General features: G+C 38.6%; 3 protein-coding genes across 4 annotated transcripts; all 3 read right to left on the reverse strand.

The window, feature by feature from the left end:
* Positions 1-2,001: 2,001 nt before the first annotated feature.
* LOC137713866 (replication protein A 70 kDa DNA-binding subunit B) lies at positions 2,002-5,355 on the reverse strand. The gene is made up of 12 exons (XM_068453219.2): positions 5,132-5,355; positions 4,778-4,924; positions 4,533-4,688; positions 4,260-4,437; positions 3,875-4,145; positions 3,692-3,794; positions 3,480-3,604; positions 3,292-3,370; positions 3,050-3,194; positions 2,767-2,927; positions 2,552-2,672; positions 2,002-2,444 (listed from the first exon to the last, which is right to left on the reverse strand). The coding sequence occupies exons 1-12, from the start codon at positions 5,260-5,262 to the stop codon at positions 2,247-2,249; spliced, it is 1,815 nt and encodes a 604-aa protein (XP_068309320.2). The 5' UTR covers positions 5,263-5,355; the 3' UTR covers positions 2,002-2,246.
* An 813-nt stretch (positions 5,356-6,168) lies between these two features.
* LOC137713087 (uncharacterized) lies at positions 6,169-9,638 on the reverse strand. Of its 2 annotated transcripts, XM_068452340.2 has the most exons (4): positions 9,499-9,638; positions 8,439-8,563; positions 7,043-7,977; positions 6,169-6,547 (listed from the first exon to the last, which is right to left on the reverse strand). In XM_068452340.2, exons 3-4 carry the CDS (start codon positions 7,924-7,926, stop codon positions 6,334-6,336), a joined length of 1,098 nt encoding a protein of 365 aa, XP_068308441.2. In that variant the 5' UTR covers positions 7,927-7,977; positions 8,439-8,563; positions 9,499-9,638; the 3' UTR covers positions 6,169-6,333. The 2 variants fall into 2 exon arrangements, with proteins under 2 accessions (XP_068308441.2, XP_068308439.2); XM_068452338.2 differs by lacking the exon at positions 8,439-8,563 and having other exon boundaries at positions 9,499-9,618.
* On the reverse strand, positions 9,410-11,102 carry LOC148691077 (presenilin-like protein At2g29900). The gene has a single exon (XM_088684350.1). It carries the CDS (start codon positions 11,100-11,102, stop codon positions 9,843-9,845), a length of 1,260 nt encoding a protein of 419 aa, XP_088540476.1. The 3' UTR covers positions 9,410-9,842.
* Positions 11,103-12,316: the final 1,214 nt, after the last annotated feature.

Raw genomic sequence — 12,316 nt, forward strand, 5'->3', positions numbered from 1 at the left:
TATAATTTGAAAAAAAAAAACGTAAAATTAGAGTTCATACTTCATGATGAATGTTTCATGCAACCATTGCTGAAAAAATATCGAAATTGAAACCATGTTTTATAGATTACTTGGATTGCTTGATGAATATTGTGAACGGCTTCGTAGTAAACAAGCATTCAGTTCCTTAGCTCAGTGTCAGGAGCGTGTTTAACAATGCGTTGTGGCCTAAATTTAACTGAAGGAGAGAGAGGGGTGTAGCTGCATAAAGAGAAAAGATAGGCTTGGGAATTACTGTAATGATATTTCTCCGTACCTTGTGCCTTTTTTAAGAAAAATAATGGGGTTACTTACCCTACAAGTAATACAAAGTTGTGCTTTTTTGTTTTTTGTAATTAATTCTTGAATTGTTTTTCACTAACATTAGTAGTTGTTGAGACTATAAATACTCAAGTAATGATTTATGTTATGAAATTGGTGTGAATGTCCACATAAATAAAACAACCACATATGACTAAGGGTGGAAAGTGGAAGAATAGAAGTCAAAATTATATTGCTTAAATAGTAGAAGTTTGGTTTTTATTGTTTTGATGTGTAAGCCTTTTACATGCATTAAAAGAGACGTATGCTTGTATCGTATGGGTAGTACAAAAAGATGAAAAGCAGAAAGTAATAATCATGTTTTCCTCATTTGTCCCTCTACATTCATTTCTTTTATCTGATACTAGTGAAGAAAATAAACAGAATAATACATGGCTCCCGTTTCACTTCAATCTCTAACAACTCTAGTAATATATACAGGTACGCATCATTTAATAATAACATGTTTCTAAATGCTTAAGGTAATCATTATCTTGAATTGGTCAAAACTCCAAAAGACTCAAAAACAAAATTGTCAAACACTTTAATGTTTTAGCACATTCAATCACATATATTAAACATTAGTCCTTTCTATCAACTATATTTTTCTCTCAAGTGAGGCATTAATATATATATATATATATATATATATATATATATATATATATATATTATATGACCCTTTATAACCAAATATATACCGGGATACTAAACCTAGTTAGAAACTTTTTTTTTTTTTAGTTTTACATATATTAAAATAAACGGTTAAATAACCGCAGGTAACACCCATAATCACCCATTTAAATTTCACGGGTTGTTTATTTATCTAAACGTTACCCATAACCGTAACCGTCAAATTTAAATGGCCGGATAACCGCGGTTACCCATAACCAATGGGTATTTGCCTATCCCTAATCCTCATACCCGAACCCATTTATTTTTCCCGAACCCGTAGAATCCCCGAACAAGTTTTCCCCATAACCGAACCCATTAGGTGACAGATTTTTGATCGGGGAATGGTTTTCCCCATTATGATATTTATATTATTAACTAAATGAAGAATATTAAAAAAAAAAAAAAAAGATATTAAATAAATTGGTATTATTAATACAATTGATACAATGCATCCAATAAGTAATATTAAAATTTTATATTACTAAAAAACATGGGAGTTTTAATGAAAAACCCGCGGTACCTGTTCATTTTAAGGAAAAACCACATTTTTACACTAAAAAGTCAATCATTGTATTATTTACTTTACCCTTTATTTTGTTCTTATAGTTAAAACTTAAAGTTTTCAAACCCTTTTCATTAGTTTTCCTAAAAAACATTTACACTCTTGAAAATTATAAGTATATAATTCCTGTTATTAATGATATAAAAGTAGATAATTAATTTCATATATAATAATGCATGATTATTAACAACCCCTTTCCATATAATAAATATTTATATTTTTTTATTCATAGATGAAATGATTCATTTCCGGTTATGGATTTAGGGGATACCCCAATAACCATAACCAAATCCGAAACCAAAAAATTTAACCGACGATTACCTATAACCGTAAAATACCCAAAATTTTATGCCTGAAAACAAATCATTCAGATCGATTACTTGCGGAGATCGGATTTGACGGATTAAATTACCATCAGTAAATCATTCGGTGAACTTATCAGCATCCATAGAAAAATGTGAATCACACAAAGGAATAAAGGATTATAAAAGAAGTGCATCTATACAACTAGATCGACACTATCAGGCATTTTTCATGGTGTTTAGAACCAACATCTGCAATTAATCCCAACTGCCCTTCCCCAAACATGCAGAACCCTAAATCAAAGAGATTAAAGTTACATCTGCCTAGACACCCATTTCATTCTTCACCATCCTTCTATACCATTAACTTATGAGGCCTTCATCTTCGATATCTCTTCAAGCAAAAACCTCGATTCAGCAGCAAAATCAACCGGAGCAACAGCCCTGGCAGTTATCCTCTTCCGCTTCTCGTTATTGTACTCATTCAGGGTAACACTGACCCTAAAAAGATGAGGAACCCAAGTTGCTTCTTTCAGTTTTTGTTGGAATTCATTGTCGTCTCCGTCCTGAAACAAAATGTAAAAGTTTCAAAAATTAGAAACCAGCTGCTATTTTTTCATGGTTGAGTTAATCATGTGTAATAAGCACACTGAAGTGAATTGTAAACATATACCTGTGATTTCAATCTGTCCAGTTCATCTGCAGAGCACCCGATGACACTCTCAGCTTCGTCATTGAACAGCGAAAGATATGTTTCCCCACTTACATCAGTAACTCTTGCAACTGATATATACCTGGAAAGAGAACAAAATGGATATAAGAGAAGTTGGGAATCTGTATTCAAACACCAATAGCATCCTTGTCATGAAATATCGAACTGTATTTTACCTTAAACTGCATTCTTCATCATTTTTCTGGCACCCTTCACACCAGTATCCAGAACCAATAGCTTCAGTCACCTTCTTGTTGCAAGTTTTGCAAGCACGGTACCACATTGCCTGATCAGGCCTGATCGAACTTATGAATGCTTTAACACTGAAAAAAACAGGCTGCATATGACCAAAACAAAATATTCAGTTCAATCACAATTCACTAATTAGTTTTGAGACTGCAAAATTTACTTAACTGAAGATTCGTATGCAATTAAGAGCTGTAGATATTGTAAATATACCTTATCCTCACCCAAGGACGGGTCCTCGGATATATGAGACAGGGTGACTCTGTCAGAGTACATGGACCTTCCTCCACTCTTGGCTAATGGGCTCATACCAGAGCCAACAGAGGCCAATGAAGCACCTCTACCTTCAGAATCATACCTGCCAATCAAGTCAATTTTATCATTATTTCAGCTATGAGAAAACTTAATCATATGGAGATAAAATTACGGTAAAATCCTGATGAAGAATAACTTACCAGGACCGCAACTTCTTTGCTTCAGGTGACTCTGGATTTACCAATATTGTGCTCCTGCTCAGTGTTGACAATGATACACCTGCAACAATATATAAAAGAGTACATCAAAAACGGGAACTTTGATAGTTGTTTGTTTTTCAAGAATGCATAAATTCGTTGCAATGTTATTGTATGAACTTTTAGGCTACCTTGAAAGTCTCCAACTTTGAGGGACTTGATAGCGACTATGGGAGATTGATCAGCGATGTCAAGCAATTGCTGGCCTACACTAGTTGCAAGCTCACCCCACAAAGCAACCACAACTGTCTTCTTCCTGCAGTTCAAATACAAATTGTTTCAATACACAGCATAAACATATGGAAAAGTGTAGTCAGTTACTCGACAAGTGTTGTAAGCTTACGTATCATCAGCAATGGTGATATCACGCTTTGGAATACTCTCATTGTTGATCTTCCTTCTAATGCTCATTGTAGGAGACACATTTTGAACAACTCCAATAACATCTGGGATATAAATCAGACATGAGCAATTGAGAAAACAGAAAACACACATCGAAAACAGATTCTGGGAGTGGGTTGCTTACCCACAAGCTCCTTTCCATTAACATGGGGACCCAACATGTCAACTGGAACAAAATTGAATTTTGTTTCGGGCACAAAAGCCGCTTCATTGCTAGCTTCTTCCACCTCAGAATACTCATTTAATGTCATTTCATAATCATTTTGCACTGTCTTAAACTGCTTGTTAGCAACCCTCAGAGACCCCTTTGAAATGTAATAAACCTTTCCTAACTCAAACTTTTCAAAGAACTTCTTTGCAGCTTCATTAAACATTGTTGCTTGAATTTGTGTTCCCTAAACAAACACAAACAAATTTACATTACATAAGAATCACCACACTATACATTAAGCAATTAGAATTGGGAAACTGGAAGAACGCCAACAAAATCAAACGAGTCTTTGGCTTACATCTTCATCTGTTAACTCCACATTGAAGACGCAACCTTCACCTCTAGCGTTCTTGTATGTACGCATCGTACCCTTGTTTGTAACACGAACCTTTATGGTCCAAATTCCTTGGTAAGGGTTCAAGGAAACAAGCGGGTGAACCCTTCGTGTCATAGCCATTCTCGCAGACGGAGCCATACTGGAATCAATTCATACAAAATCAAACTATCAACACATACACAATCATAAATTCAAATAGTCACAACTGATTGGCAGCAAAACGAAACCACTTACTTCCCAGCCTGCTCATGCACAATTTGGGCAACAGATTTCGATGCCATTTCTTGCTTGGGCTTCAAGATAATCCCAACATCTTCTTTTTTCACCTCATTTTTCACCTCCGCCTCAAGTGCAGCCGAAACTACATCACATTTTGTTACAAGCAGATAACTGAAAACAGCAAAGCAAAAACATCAACACTTACATTCACAATATTTCAAAAGAGGGACAGACATAGGGAATCGAATCGAAACGCTTACTTTTCAGACAAGTTTGGATTGAAATTAACAGAATAACCGAGAACGCGAATGAGACCCAGATTCTGAATCTCCCCAGATGTGACCTGGGGACCCAGCCTCGAGGAAAGCATCCCCTTTAGCTTCGCATTTCCATCAGTAGCAGTAAACCTAGAACACCATATTACAAACACAAAAGCTCGATCACACCCAAAATTTCCACGTTCCAAACTAATCAAGACTCATTTTACAAAACCCAAAACTTAAATTCCCAAAAAAAATTGAAGACAGCAACCAGATCTAGAAAACCCTAAATAAAAACCCACAAAGAAAAGAAAGCGAGAAAAGGGAAGAACAAACAGAGAAAGCAAAGCTCACATGAAAGATTTTCCCCTAGGGATAAGATCGGAGACCTGGACCACTATCTCCGGCAGCTCAACCGACTCGTCCGGCGACTTGTTCGCCAAGATGGTCGAAATCGCATCAGGGGTCGGCATTAACTTCGCCATTCTCTCTCTCTCTCTCTCTCTCTCTCTCTCTCTCTTGTTTCTCTCTCTAGAAATGATGGAGGTGGATGGAGGTGGCGAGATACGATATGAGTCTCTGTGTGCGTTGTGAGTTTTTAAGGGTTTTTTATTTCGGCGGGAGATTTTCGTTGTTTTTTTAAATCATTTTTTAGCGCGAATTTAGCTTTGGTGGGTTTTTTGGTTTGACTTTTGTTGACTTGGCGCCCTCGCGCTTTCGATATCGTTTCGTTCTTTTACCATTTTATCCTCCCATTGTTTTTGGGCTAACGGCTTTGGATTGGAGTTGGACTATAAAACTGCGGGCCTTGTAAACAACTGGATCCACGACGTTATTTGAGTTTAACGTTATAGCTAAAATGGTCTCTGAAATTGTCATAATTCTTTATTTTAATTTCTGTCAATGAAAATCAATGGAAGTGATCCCTTAAATTTTTCCACCGTAAATCATTTTGTCCACGAAATTGTCAATATTTTTGTCAGAATATTCGAAAAATCAAGGGTCGACATGGAAATAGGGTGAAATACAAATAGGAAATTCAATATATCGATGATATATACGAATTAACTACATATATTTTTCCGGAACACTGCAAATTTTAAACTTTTGAATTTTTTTGAGAAATTTTTCTCTAATTTTGATTAAACCTAAATTAGTTGATTTACTCAACCAAATTTCCGTCGAAAACAACTGGTCATATTCTTATATCGATATTTTAAACACTGATGGTATGAACATGTGGTCCAATTCCAATATGCTAGTGAGTACAGTGTTAAGTTTTTATCCCTGCGTCTCGAGTTCAAAAATCTCTATCCCCTAAATTATTGTAATAGTTTCGAACTCCCTAACCTCATTCCGCCTAATAATTGCAATAAAAGAACACAAAAAAATGGAACATGGCGACGTCTTGCATTACCATGGATCAAATATTTACATTCCCTATTGGAAATACCTAAATAATTAATTTAATTAATCTAACATAAATTCTGAAAAGAAAAAAAAAACATATTAACCTCACATACAACTCCAAGGAGAGAAAATGTTAAGAACTTTTTCTAAGTACAGCATGATGGGCAACAAGAGAAGCAAGACAGCCCCCAGCCGCACTTGGGTACAATTGGGGTTGGTTTTGAGGCCGGAGACGACGCATTCGGTGTTTCTTTTGGTGTTTGCGGCTGCGATTCTCGCTGCGACGTTCGCGTTGACCCCGATTGGTGCTTGTGTTTCGTTCCTTCTCCCCGTAGCGAAACATTTATGTCCCCTAACAATCTTCATGGAACAAAAACAAGGTTCAGATGTTTGCTCAAACATGCAAACGTGCAAAAGTACGTAGTTGCAAGTAGGGTTTTGTTCCGGTGAGATTGTTTGAACGGCGCATTTAAGGCTATTTCCGCCATTGTCTGAGACACGATTTCAGTCCTTGTAGTTTTGACAACGTTCTACATTGTCCCGGTATTGTGGACTGTGTCGTTTGGTCCCTGTAGTTTGCAACTTGTTCCAACACGAGGACGCTCATCAACTTCCGTTAATTTCTTGTCCCAATCCGTCACATACGCGACACAGAGGAGAGTAAATTTGACGGATTTTGGACAAGAAATCAACGTAAGTTGACAAATGTCCTTAAGTCAGAACAGTTTGCAAACTACAAGGACCTGATTCGACGCAACTCAAAATGCAGTGGCGAGTGTAACTTTGTGAACACTACATTGATCAAAAATATGTTTTAACCTTAAATTTTACTAAGATGGGAAGGCAGCAACTTACATTGGGAATGCAAAAGATCTTGTACTTCCATCCGAAGCATGAGAGAGGCGAGCCGAGTGATACTTGCCGCCCTCACGGGCGGTGGTTGACTTCTCTTTCTCATGATTCACTGCATTTTCCCTTAGAACTTCTCTCATGGTTTCCGCAGCTTTCTCTTCAGTTACCCTCATCAGACTCGGCTCCTCCACCACCGTGCTTAACTTATTGGAAGCATTCTCCGCTGATTGTGCAGTTTGCTTAGCCGGAGGCTGGTTGCTTGTGAAGTCAATGTTGCATGGACCACCAGGCAAGTAATTTACCTCACCAGGTAAACCCAATTCACCAGATTTACACAACCAGTTAAACTGGTCTCTGGTAAAACTCGTATTTCCCATCTGAATGCTGAACAAGGACTCATTGGATTCAGTGCTCCATTCCAATGGGGCTGTTGATTTGTTCCTAGCAAACACATAATCCGGAATCCTATACGGTGAGGAGGCAGGGTCGCCTGGCCGCTCCATCATCTGCATAGGCGGAGATTGTGTTGCTGAATCGTTTGCATCATCTGCTGGTTGAGAATGTGATCCTTCTAGTCTATCAGTAGGCTGCACATTCTGCGCAGCATCTGTGGCCGCGCAGGCGGCAAAATCCTCGGCACGGGTTGCATTTGCACCCAATTCAAAGGCTTCATTACAATCAGATACCTGAGAGTTACTTAATCTTTCTCTTACAGTAGAAATATTAGCTTCTCCTGGAGCGGTAATTGGATCTGTCCTCAACTCATTCAACTGATCAGACAAGCCTAATCCGCCTGATCTGCTGCCTAATCCTTTGGCCGCATTATCAACTTCACATGGAGTTGTAGCTGCAGTGCTTAACCTTGTTCTATCATCTGCAGATTCCATAACTAAAAATTGTCTTGGTTCTGCCTCCGGCAGTCCAAAACCATCAGATTCCTGTGAATCGAAAAACGAAACAGAAACATAAGGTTACCAATCCGCTGTTATACGTTAAAAATCTCAAATAAACCTAATCGAAAGTTAAGGGACTGAATTTCATATGGAATGAATGATCATGAAGAGCTTCTTCGTGATATTTGCAACTCAAATTGTGCGAAAAAGGCAAGCTCTCCTAGTAACCATTTCGCTTTTAGTTTTCGGTTTTCTGTTACCGACATAAAACCTTGAATTCATTGATTCGATATGAAACATAAATCACAATGCATTCTAAGATCGTTGCCCCCTAAGATTCGAATAAATTCATACATGTGTTCCGAATTGAAAATTCCAATTGTATGCTCAACATGATTAACAGAAATATCTTAACAATTGTCGTTCATGAAATTTGAATTCATGATTGTATAACAAGACTCATAATATCAAATGAGAAAACACACATTAGAAATAACTAAGCTTACATGCAAAACCAAATGCCAATAAACGTGCCCTCAGAGAGACTGCCAACCTTCCGGCCTTCGGAAAATCGATGATGATTCCTTACCGGCCTGAAAATCAGCCGCCTCAGTTTCGCGTCGACGGCAACCTATGAGTAACGGGTAAGACTGAAAATTCGAGAAAATAACAAAATCGAAAAACGAAAAAACAAAACCGAAAAATGAAATGGACAGAGGGGATGAGAGAGAAACCAGATGAAAAATATAAGGCCCTGCTTAGACTTAGGGGTTTCTTTCTCTCTCAACTTTCCATTGCGCGTCCCCATCTTTACTAATTTCTTGCAATCCAATGCTGTATTTTCCCTTTTCGTCCTCGTCGGATATTTTTTTTTTTTTTGAACAAGGGATATTATTTACATTAAGGGAGAGGAGAGTCGGCTAAGCCTTTTCGTCCTCGTCGGAGTTAGGGCAAATAGACACAACTATATCTCCTCTAACAACGTCGTATAGGGAAATATTTTGAGTGTAACGGTCGCCCTAAAGTTGATTTGGCTATGTTATAGTACCCGCTAGTATTTTCTATAATATTTTTACGTTTTTCAGTCCAAAAATTCACTAAACAATGCTTATGCGGAAAGTTTTTGGCAAAATCCAACAACCAGGTGCTTCACAAAAACAATTCGAGAAAATTACTCACGGTTTTTAGTCGGTTTTTCAAAGTTGTACAAAAACAATCATAAAACCTACTATTCATGGAACATTCGCCGTGCCACAAAATTCTTTATATTAATGTTGGTCATTCCGATGATGTTCTGAACGATCAAACTCCGTTCTGGCTATGTTCTTGTCCCCGAAAGAGTAATGTGTGCGGTCATTTTAATACGAGTACAAATTCAATTTAAGGTAAGGTTTATTTTGTTTATTATGTGCTAGGTAGAATGCTAGGGTGCAAAGTGGAATTGAATTTGATGTGCTAATACGAAGCATTAAGCCTATTTGGAATGAAAAATTCATATATACACAAGAAAGCTCGAGATTAATATCAATATAAACATCGATACAGGGGGCGTGGAGAATGCAATACCTTTCGATATGCAACTGAATCCCGCTGAAACAAACAATCGAAGATTTGATATTCTTGGTACAAACAAATGTAGACGTTCGGGCTTCCTCCCAGGCTCCGATCCATACAGCATCCTCCCTTCTCCCAACTTTGCAGGTGTTGGACTCCAATGGATCTTCAAAACCACAATCTAACCCTATTTGAAATGAACTTCACGAAACAATATAGATCCAGACGTGCAGCCAGTTCACAGAAAAGAAATATACCAGTTGCAACGAGAAATCATCGGTGTCATGCAGTATGCTCCCATGCTTCATATACATTCTGCAGCTGCCTATCAATCTTTGGCTATAAAACTTCCACTTCTAGAACATAATGAGGTTCAAAGAACATTGTACAACGAAAACTTCGAGTAAGAACCGTGTCAATACATAAAACAGTACGCCGAGCATTATTGACACGGGAAGAGCTGGCAAAGCTTTCTGATACACAGCTAACAGTATAAGAGTAACTCCAAGGCCACCTATGATGGCAAGATAACACGCATACACCGTCATAAAATCATACATTGCCGCCCTCCCGACTAAAACACTGTAGAAGATGAAGTCTCCCAATCCCAGCTTGATTGAACCTGAGGACCCCAATCCGATGCCCTCAAGCAGCAAACTTTCACTCGCCACAACATCTTCCTGCCTGCGAGGCTGAACATTCGCTACATGCTCGAGTAATGGGGCAGATAGCTCTTGATCCCTATCTGGAATCCGCCCCTCTTCGGCTCTAACCAAACTCGAATCATTATCAACATTGCCAAACTCACCAAGATTCGAATTTGAATTCGGATTCTCATTCCCAATACTCGAATTCTCATTTCTCCTATCTCTCCAAACCCTCCTCTCACCCACAGCACCCTGAGAATCATGAGGAGTCACGGGCCTGGCCTCGTAAACAAGAGCCGGAATCTCCTCATCCCTAGAGATTGCCAGCTCCACCAATAACCTCAACGGCCCGACCGGCAACAAAACCGCGGCAAGATCATACAATGCCATGGCAACCAACAGCACCCAAGTTGTCCACTCAGGCAACAACGTAAACCAATAAGCAACCAGCATTCCAATCACAACCAAATACCCCTGCGTCACGAAAATCGCCATTTTCGACATGAACACCGCCAAAACCCCAACAACAGCAAAATTGAACAACACCAAAACAAACGTAATCGAATCGACCGGAACAGTAAAGTCCTGAATCAGAAACAGGGCGATTTCTCCGCCCATGAAACCCAGAACAACAAAAGACGAAAAACCCATGTAGATTTTGAGGAACCTGGTGCATCTCAGGTAAAAAAGGAGCACCAGAACGAACGTGACGACAGTGACGACGGCGACAAAAACGAGGGAGTTTAAGAGGGCACCTACGAATTTGTCCCAGGAGGAGTCCGAGGCGGTCTCGTCGTACGCAATGGTGGCGATTGAGGTCACCGTCTCCGACGAGGATGAAGCGTCGTCGGTGAGGACAGTGACCAGAAGGACCACCAGCAGCATACAGACGGAGACCGGAGAGATGATTCTGATCAGTTCTTCGCCCAGGGATTCGAGAACTGTTGTGGGTCTTGGGTTTTGGGCCATTGGGTGTTCGACAATCGGATCAATTTCGGATCTTGGGGCGGATTTTGGGATTTCGGATTTGAGATTTGGTCGAGGCTGAGAACTGTTTCGCAGGTGTTTCGGTGAAAGAACTGCTTGGTCTGGTCGACGGCGTTGGGGAAACAATCTTAGCCGCACATCTCTTTGAGTTTTACTTTTTTTTTTTTTTTTTTTTTAAGAAGTGTGATATCATACAACTATTTTTATTTCTCACATACTTTTTTAATTTTCGTTATTAATTGAATAAATTAACCATTTTTTAAAAGAAAGTACTATCACCATTTTCTTACTTCATATACACTATTGTTAATTTTAGCCCATTAATTTTGTAGGTATGAGAATAAACATAAACGTATGAATAGCACGACCTTTTTTTAAACAATGACATTAATATTTTACCAATTTTCCTGTGATTAGTTGATTTCTTTGAATTGGATCCTTTCCGAGGCAATGTCTTGGGATCCTCTTGATCAGACAATACGGACTGTTGGATTTTGATTCAACGACTATAAACGGAGAATCCCTCTAAAAATTATAATAATTGCAGCTGTTGGATCAAAATTCAACGACCCCTGTTGTCCGGTCAGGAGGATCTCGAGGCATTGCCTCGGAGAGGATCCAATTCCGATTTTCTTAGCAAATATTAGAATGAGAATTTTATGTCAATTTTAAAAAATAAGGAAGGCTTGCTACATTTATTATTTTTTTTTTTTGAACAATACAAAATTAAAAATTAAAGTACTTAAAAATATGATTGTGAACACGAAAGATTCCTTGAAACAAGAAACCAGAATAACGTGTACAAAATAATATTTTTTGTGTTTATGATTTTGGGGTTACGATCTCTCTCTAATTTGGTCCTCTGATTCTATCTTCGTAGGGTGTAGGTTTGTGGATGAGTTGTTGATCCAAAGGGCCGTCGGGACTTGATCTAAGGATGAACAGTTGATGAACGGATGAACACTTTCTTCAAGGGCCGTCGGGGCTTGATCTTGAATAATGGTTGTGTGGATTTCTTCAAGGGCTTTTGGGCTTGATCTTGAAGGTTGATGGATGAGCGGATCTTCAAGGGCTTTTGGGCTTAATCTTGAGGAACGATTGGATGTGTGGATTTGTTGAGGTTGTTGATCCAAAGGGCCGTTGGGGCTTGATCTTAGGATGACCAGTTGATGAACCATGAACACTTTCTTCAAGGG

This window comes from Pyrus communis, chromosome 14 (assembly GCF_041283825.1).
Source record: "Pyrus communis isolate YQ-2024b chromosome 14, ASM4128382v1, whole genome shotgun sequence".
In the NCBI taxonomy this organism is placed as follows: Eukaryota; Viridiplantae; Streptophyta; class Magnoliopsida; order Rosales; family Rosaceae; genus Pyrus; species Pyrus communis.